Source organism: Chiloscyllium plagiosum, chromosome 19, assembly GCF_004010195.1.
Source record: "Chiloscyllium plagiosum isolate BGI_BamShark_2017 chromosome 19, ASM401019v2, whole genome shotgun sequence".
Lineage (NCBI taxonomy): Eukaryota > Metazoa > Chordata > Chondrichthyes > Orectolobiformes > Hemiscylliidae > Chiloscyllium > Chiloscyllium plagiosum.
The window spans coordinates 64501524-64510416 of record NC_057728.1 but is presented as its reverse complement, the minus strand read 5'-3'; the positions used below and the strand labels follow the sequence as shown (position 1 = coordinate 64510416).

Below are 8893 nucleotides of genomic sequence, written 5' to 3'. Positions count from 1 at the left end.
GCCACACTGCTGTAACCTCTTCTGCCCCTTTCTCACTGTCACACTGCTGTAACCTATTCAGCCCCTTTCTCACTGCCACGCTGCTGTAACTCTCTAGGCCCTTTCTCACTGCCACAATGCTGTAAACCCTCTAGCCCCTTTCTCACTGTCACACTGCTGTAACCTCTCTAGCCCCTTTCTCACTGCCACACTGCTGTAACCTCTTCAGCCCCTTTCTCACTGTCACACTGCTGTAACCTCTCTAGCCCCTTTCTCACTGCCATATTGCTGTAACTCTTCAGCCCCTTTCTCACTGCCACACTGCTGTAACCTCTTCTGTCCCCTTTCTCACTGCCACACTGCTGTAACCTCTTCAGTCCCCTTTCTCACTGCCATACTGCTGTGACTTTTTCAACCCCTTTCTCACTACCACACTGCTGTAAACTCTTTAGTCCCCTATCTCACTGTCATACTGCTGTAACCTCTTCAGTCCCCTTTCTCACTGCCACACTGCTGTAACCTCTTTAGTCCCCTTTCTCACTGCCATACTGCTGTAACCTCTTCAGTCCCCTTTCTCACTACCACAGTGCTGTAAACTCTTTAGTCCCCTATCTCACTGTCATACTGCTGTAACCTCTTTAGTCCCCTTTCTCACTGCCACACTGCTGTGACCTCTTCAGTCCCCTTCTCACGCTGTGATCTCTTCAGTTCCCTTTCTCACTGCCACACTGCTGGAACCTCCTCAACCCCTTTCTCACTGCCACACTGCTGGAACCTCCTCAACCCCTTTCTCACTGCCACACTGCTGTAACCTCTCTAGCCCCTTTCTCACTGCCACACTGCTGTAACCTCTTCAGCCCCTTTCTCACTGTCACACTGCTGTAACCTCTTCACCTCGTTTCTCATTGCCACACAGGTGTAACTTCTTCAGCCCCTTTCTCACTGCCACACTGCTGTGCCCTCTTCAGCCCCTTTCTCACTGCCACACTGGTGTAAACTCTTCAGCCCCTTTCTCACTGCCACACTGGTGTAACTTTTTCAGCTGACTTCTCCACCTCCTGATGCTGCCACACTGCTGTGTTTTTCCAGCTTCCTGCCTGTCTACTTTGTGTTCCAGCATCTGCAGTTTTTGGTTCTCTCTTACAAAGTGCTATTGAGTGCATCACCACATTTGTGTTGTCTTCTGGTCAAGATGACGGATATAGAGTCTTAGAGTCATACAGCATGAATTCAGATCCTTCGGTGCAACCAGCCCATTATGAACATAATCCTAAGCTAAACTAGTGCCTCATGCCTGCTCCTGGCCCATATCCCTCCAAACCGAACTATCTATCCAAATGTCTTTTAAACGTTGTAACAGGACCCCCATCCATTACTTTCTCAGGAAGTTCATTCCACATGTGAACAACCCTTTGTGTAAAAAATTGCCTCTTATGTCTTTTTTAAATCTCTCTCCTCTCATCTTAAAAATATGCCCCCGGTCTTGAAATTCCCACATCCTATGGAAAAGACAACTACCATTAACTCTACCTATACCCCTCATTATTTTATAAACTTCTATCAGATCACCTGTTGACCTCCTACGCTTCAGTGAAAAATGTCCCAGCCTATTCAACCTTTCTTTAGAACTTAAACCTTCCATACCCAGTAACATCCTGGTAAATCTCTTGTGACCCCTCTCCAGCCTGATAATATCCTTCCTATAACCGGATAACCGGAACAGGACACAGTATTCCGATATGACTTGGAAGTGAGATATTAACCAGGTGCCAGGATTCTTATAGCTCCCATGCTGAGTAGGTTACCCGAACCACAAGTTTTACACTTGATGCTCAAGATGACAAAGCTTAAGGCATTCTCCAATGTGAAAAGTTAAAATTACCAAATGCAGAAGATATGAAGTTAAAAATCACACAACACCAGGTTATAGTCCAACAGGTTTAATTGGAAGCACACTAGCTTTCGGAGCGACGCTGTAACTAGTAGCTGCAGGAATGAGTGTTGATTTGGATGATGAAGCAAGCTGTTTGCAGTCAAATTGCTGATGTAACAAGGATAGGTGGGAAGGCAAGGTGTCAGTGTGTGCAAAGGGACAGAGGCAAGTGAGATAAGTGGACAATGGTGGGCAATGTGGACTTGTCTGCTTGTACAGAAATATTAGTAAAGCAGAATATATTTTAATGAAGTTAGTTTGCAGAAATCAGATGAAAAAGAGATCTGAGTGTCCTTGTACATGAATCATTAAACCTCAGCATGCCAGTTATTAGAGTCAAAAAGTGTGGCACTGGAAAAGCGCAGCAGGTCATGCAGCATCTGAAGAGCAGGACAGTCGACATTTCAGGTATAAGCCCTTCATCAGGAATGTGGAGGGGGTCCCCAGACTACATTCAGACCATCGCAAATTGGACCTGACCGGGACTACCACTTCCCTCCACAAGGATACCAGTTATTAGGAGGGCAAATGGAATACTGGCTTTTATTGCCAGCGAGTCAGAGTAACAACTGTGTAGGGCAATAGTGAGAACAGTTGCACAGCTTTGGTTTCTTCGCTTAAGGACGGGTGTCCTTTGCAAATAGTTCAGATACTGTTCACTCTGTTGATTCCCAGGATGAAGGGGTTGTCTTATGAGGAAACATTGGCCAGGTTGGGCCAATACTCACTGGAAACTAGGAAATTGAAAACTGATCTTATTGAAACATACTGAGGGGCTTGTCAGGTTTGATGCTGAGGGATGTTTCCCCTCTTGGGGAGTCAAGAATTATGAGGTACAATTTTAAAGGAAAGGCTCTCCCATTGAAAAGGAGATGAGGAAGCATTTCTTCTCTCAGAGGGCTTTTAGTCTTTGGAATTCTCTTTTCCAGAGTTTAATAGTGGCTAGATCATTAAATATACTAAAGGATGAGTTATACAGATGTTAAGGGAATCAAGAGTTATCGGGGACATCAGAGCAGATAGAGGTGGAGTTAAAGCCACACTCATTTTGAGCCATGATCCTGTTGATTGTCAGAAGAGGTTAGTGGGCTGAATGGCTTACTTCTGCTCCAGTTCCTTCTGGTCTTATCCAGTCCAGTGCTGAGGATGCTCCATTGATGGATTTGTAATTTTTCAGTTGAGATACTAACTCAACTGCTCTGCTTGCTCTGTAAAAGACCCCATGACACAAGAGCAGGAACATTCACTTCAATGAAAATCATTGCACCAATATTCATCCATCACTTCGCATCACTAAGAGCAAATTACCCAGTCATTATCACTGTGTGTGAGAGCTTGCTATGCAATAATGATGAGATACTTTGGGGCATCCAGAATGAGCGAATTTATTCTCCTTCAACAAATCCTTTTCAAGATATTTACCTAAATAAAGGGAGACATTTATTTCTTTGCTTTTGGCAGGAAAAGGGTGTGAATCTCACTCACATTGAATCCAGGCCTTCCCGCATCAAAAAGGGACAGTATGAGTTCTTCATTGACCTGGACTGTAAAGATATCACTTGCCTTGAGGAGATCCTCGACAGCTTGCAACAAGAAATCAGTGGCACTATTCATGAATTATCACGGGACAAGATAAAGGACACAGGTACCAGTGACATATTCTCTCTGATTTGTTCACCAACAGGAGTATGGCCAGGGTTTACGGGAGACAGGTGTGTGGGATACGGAGTGTGTGTGGGATACGGAGTGTGTGTGGGATACGGAGTGTGTGTGGGATATGGAATGTGCATTGGGGAGATGGAGTGTACTTGGGATATGGATTTGGAGATGCTGGTGTTGGACTGGGGTGTACAAAGTTAAAAATCACACAGCACCAGGTTATAGTCCAACAGGTTTAATTGGAAGCACTAGCTTTTGGAGCACTGCTCCTTCATCAGGTGGTTGTGGAGTGTACATGGGGAGTGGGGTGCGCATGGGAGCTGCAGTGTGCATGGAAGTGAGGAGGGCTTATGGATGGGGAATTGTGTGTAAGTATGGGTAACAGTGGGGTGGGGGTTGTTTATGAGTGAAGGGGTGGGGATTGTGTCTAGGTATAGAGAACATTGCGGTGGAGGTTTTTATGAGTGAGGGAGTGGGGGTTTATGTGTAGGCATAGGCAACAGTGAGGAGGGGTTGTCTATGAGTGAAGAGGTGGAGATTGTATGTAGGTATGGGGAGTGTGGACATGGTCCTTGCAGAAAGGTCTGTGCCACATTGTTGATTTTTTTTTCCTTTATTCGTTCATGGAATGTGGGCATCGCTGGCTGGGCCAGCATTTATTGCCATTGAGAAAGTGGTGGTGAACTGCCTTTCTGAACAATTGGAGTCCATTGGCAGGTTGACCTACAATGTCATTAGAGAGGGTTTTCCAGGATTTTGACCCAGTGACAGCGAAGGATTGGCAATATATTTGCAAGTCAGAATGGCAAGTGGCTTGGAGGGGAACTTGCTGGTGGTGGTATTCCCATGCATCTGCTGCCCTTGTCCTTCTAGATGCAAGTGGTCAGGGATTTGGAAGGTCCTATCTGAGGATTTTTGGTGAATTTCTGCAGCGAAACTTGTAGTGCACTGCTGTTACCGAGTGTCAGTGGGGAGGGAGTGGATGTTTGTGATGCCCATCAGGTTGGTTACGTTGTCCTGGATATCTTCATGCTTCCTGAGTGCTGGTGGAGCAGTACTAAAGGCAAGTTGTTTCTTTCTAATTGTGTGAGGTGTGGATGAATGAGCCCATGTTCTGTTATCAACTCCCTGTGGCTGAGGGGCCACACAGAGAGATCAAACTGCTCAATGTATCCATTAAGTTTGTAAAATGTATGCAATTTCTGCACCTTGATATTGGTGAGCATTATGACATAGACATAAAATGCAACAATTTCCCTCCCACGACCTGAATCTAACGTCTGGCTGAGTAAGTCCTCAATGAATAATTCCACTTCCATGTATAAAAATATTAACTTAGCCTCATTAGTAACAGTCCAGCTGCATCAACCAAGAGAAAATCGCTGCTCCTGTGGTCTCCCAGTGGATTTATTGTCATGCTGTCATTCATTAAGAACTGACCAAATCATCAATCCAAATTTCTGTTTGGCAGAATTACAGTGAAACTTTTTACTAACAAGTACTTTTTTTTCAAAGCAATGTATTAATGAGTTGCAGACAGACAGGTGCTTGAGATACCAGAATGAAGCTTTATATCTACTGGAGATTTATTATTCTTCAGAGTTGAATGAAAGTACAAGATGCTGAGAAACGAGGCTTCTTTTCCAAAATTCCCCTTACCCTGAGGCAGAGTTGAGTTGTTAACTTTGTTTAGACAAGAGTTTAATGAGTGTTATGAATTCTCATAAATTTAACAAATCTTAGGACATCTAACCCCATTCAGAGTGACCAGAATACAGGACAAAGGCATAACAACAACCGTTTGATAAATGAGCAGGTCAGAATAAGTGGCTGATCAGAACCTTTGCTCACTGACTTGTTTTATTGCCTGTTCCTTGGCTGACCTGCTAGTTACCTCCCAACTGTCAATGCAGTCAGTATCTGAGGGAAGAAATTAAAGTTATAAATGGCTGTGGAGAATTAAATTAGCTAGTCTAATTTTAAAATCTGCCAGTTCTCATCCACTGTTCCTCTCCCTTCTTTTCCTGTTTGATATTCCCTCATTAGAACTCATTTGCTGTCTTGTTTTTTGATTATAATTTATATATGGTTATGTTCTTCCCTACGCAATGAACCCTACTATTTGTAGAAGGGCAGATAGGAGTTACATTTTAATTATGTCTCCCCCGTCCAGTGAATTTCCATCTGCCAAGCAGTTCAGATTTCTCATGAATAGGTTAGAATTGTTTCATTAGATTTTGAGAAACTGTCGCTAATTCGTTTTTTCATTAGCACACGTTTATCGATGAACTTGTTCAGTAAGTTGGTGCACCCTTGTGTGTACATGTATTTGTGTCAACCCATGAGTTTGTATATGTTTCAAGCACCCCCATGATTGTGTGCACATAGATTTTGTGTACCCGTGTGTGTACATGTGTGTTGTCAGTGTGCACTGAAAATCAAGCCCTACTGTTCCCATCACAAATTTAACAATGATCGATGTAACGGTCAAAAAGATGGATTTGCATGATTTTGAACACTATCTAGTAAAGGAACAAGGCACTAATTTTCAACAAATCACACATTCCAGTAATCTCTTGATTTCCTGTTTGGTTTAGGAATGGGAAAATATATTAGAGTCTTCACAATTGCCCATAATGTTGGATGTGACCTCGGAAAGTTACTCTCAACTTCACAAACACACTCTGGGAAAGATTTGTTACCAGCTGCTTAAATATGTCTTTTTTTTTGTTATCATGTAGTTACTTGTTACCTCTGTTACAATGTCTTACTTATTTTATATGTCCTTTAGGTGTGTTGTATATCATACTATTTATGAAATAAGCCATACAGTTAGGCACTTTAGTCTTTTGTATGTAGCTGGAGTATTTTTAAACCCAAATAACATGATAAAATATTGATGCAACTTATTTGGTGTAACAAAGCCTGATATCTCTTCAGCCCTTGATGTTAATGGTACTCCTTCAATAGATTAAACTTAGAAAGGAAAGAGGCACTACCAATCCAATCAATGCAATCTACAAATAGAAGAATTAGGTATAAAACTGCTTTAATACTACATTTACATTTCTGTAATCTCTGCAAGATCTATTCTGCCTGTCCAGTTTAGGAACTAGTACCACTGGTGCCCTCTAGTTGCTTTTGCTAGGTTCCAGTAAGTGATTTTCTACCATGGATTGTATTTGGTTTATTGACACTGACTTCCCTAACATCCGCAATGTGACTGGGTAACATTTTACAGCTTGGTGTATCTCTATAGATTTCCTTGAATTTTCTAAGTAATTCTACAGGATCATCAAGTTTACCTGGATCTGAATAGGAACTATCCTGGTATTTCAGTTTTGGACAGTGGATTGTAGAAGGTTTGCTTTGTGAATTCGCCTTCTCCTCACTCTAACTGCTCTCTCTGTCAATCTCCACCACATTTACCACTGGACCGCTTTTTTATCTTCCTCTCTATGATAATATTGATTTAACATGTTATGTAACATTATTGATTCTTCTTCTATAATCGGGACTATCTTCCAGATAAGTTACTTTAATAATTCTCTCAATTACCCTGTATGGACTCTGAATCCTCCCTTCAGGTGTTCACTTTGTAAAGAGAATAGTATTAAAAACTTCATCTGCACCACAAATTTTCTAGTTACAGCATGTTTGTCTGCTCATTCTTTCATCCTTACCTGTGAGATTTTTAATTGCTCCCTGCCACTTCACCTGCTTCTGTGAGTCTCTCCAGAAACATAGGCACATAATCCAATAAGGAATATTCATCTTTTTGTCTTAAAACCTTTTCTTGATCAATTTTAATTGTCCTCATATCTCACAATCAGAGATTAATTTAAATGGACTAAATCCAGTAGATTGACCGGGGGAATCTCTGGTTGTAAACAATAAAAAAAATTTCAATCCTTTATCCTAATCCTGTCGTTACTTGCAACACTATACCTTAATCATTATGTTGAGAGTCTAATGATAGCGCTCCAAAGATCAAAAGAACTTGCGGATGCTGGAAATCAGAAACAAAAACCGAAATTGCTGGAAAAGCTCAGCAGGTCTGGCAGTGTCCATGGTGAGAAATCAGAGTTAACTTTTCGGGTTCAATGATCCTTCCTCAGAATGAAAAGCAGGAGACACGAACTGTTTTATACCAAATTGCTTATTATGTTCTGAAAAGGTTTAGACATAAAGTTGGAACCTTGGTCCAGGTGTTTTTCAATTGGTAGTGCCGAACAATTCATAAACAGTATTAATATTTCCACCATTTCTTTAATTGTATTTTTTTCTCAGAGGAAAAATTTCTGGAAATCATATTGTCATATCCATAATGGTAAGGATATACTTGTGTCCCACTTTCATTTACAATAGTGGCCCTACAGTCTACTAACACACAAGAGAATAGTTTTTCAAAGACTGGCATGGATATTCCTGAAGAAGGGCTTATGCACGAAACGTAGATTCTCCTGCTCCTTGGATGCTGCCTGACCTGCTGCGCTTTTTCAGCAACACATTTTTCAGCTTGGATATTAAAGATGCTAATTTGATTACAGGTTGAGCTTTTCCCATGACCTGTTTTGTATGGCATGCTTTACAGTACTGCAGTAGATTTTCATGAAGTTTTGGCCAAGTAAAATGACCGCCTATCGATGCTTATTCCTGAATATCCTGGCACGTTCTACTCACAATGGCTCCTTATGATATCTAGACGCTACCACAATCTGATGAACAACTGTTCACTCTTCATCTGTGGGTTTGTGAAGATGTCTCCACTTCCTCATCAGAATTCCATTTTGAACATGATAGGAATCTGGAAATCCTTCGACCTTGGCTTCAGTGTGAAGTGCCAATGTTAAATTGTTTCCGTCTGGATCTTCTTCCTGAGCCTCAATGAAAGAGCTGGAAATGTGTTGCTGGAAAAGCGCAGCAGGTCAGGCAGCATCCAGGGAACAGGAGAATCGACGTTTCGGGCATAAGCCCTTCTTCAGGAATGGGGAAAGTTTGACCAGCAGGCTAAGATAAAAGGTAGGGAGGAGGGACTTGGGGGAGGGGCGTCGGAAATGTGATAGGTGGAAAGAGGTCAAAGTGAGGGTGATAGGTCAGACTGGGGTGGGGGCGGAGAGGTCGGGAAGAAGATTGCAGGTTAGGAAGGCGGTGCTGAATTTGATGGATTTGACTGAGACAGGCTGGGGAGAGGGGAAATGAGGAAACTGGTGAAACCCGAGTTCATCCCTTGTGGTTGGAGAGTTCCTAGCCGGAAGATGAGGCGTTCTTCATCCAACCGTCGTTTCGCTGTGGTCTGACGATGGAAGAGTCCAAAGACCT

The 8893-nt window shown here is 42.4% G+C and overlaps 1 protein-coding gene across 2 annotated transcripts in view; it reads left to right on the top strand.

Annotated features, from left to right (window-relative positions):
• pah (phenylalanine hydroxylase) overlaps positions 1–8893 on the top strand; it is a 102927-nt gene that overhangs the window by 34962 nt on the left and 59072 nt on the right. For both annotated transcript variants that reach the window (XM_043708757.1, XM_043708756.1), the window contains one exon: positions 3374–3557. In XM_043708757.1, coding sequence (XP_043564692.1) covers positions 3374–3557 — 184 coding nt within the window. The remainder of the gene's footprint in view (positions 1–3373; positions 3558–8893) is intronic.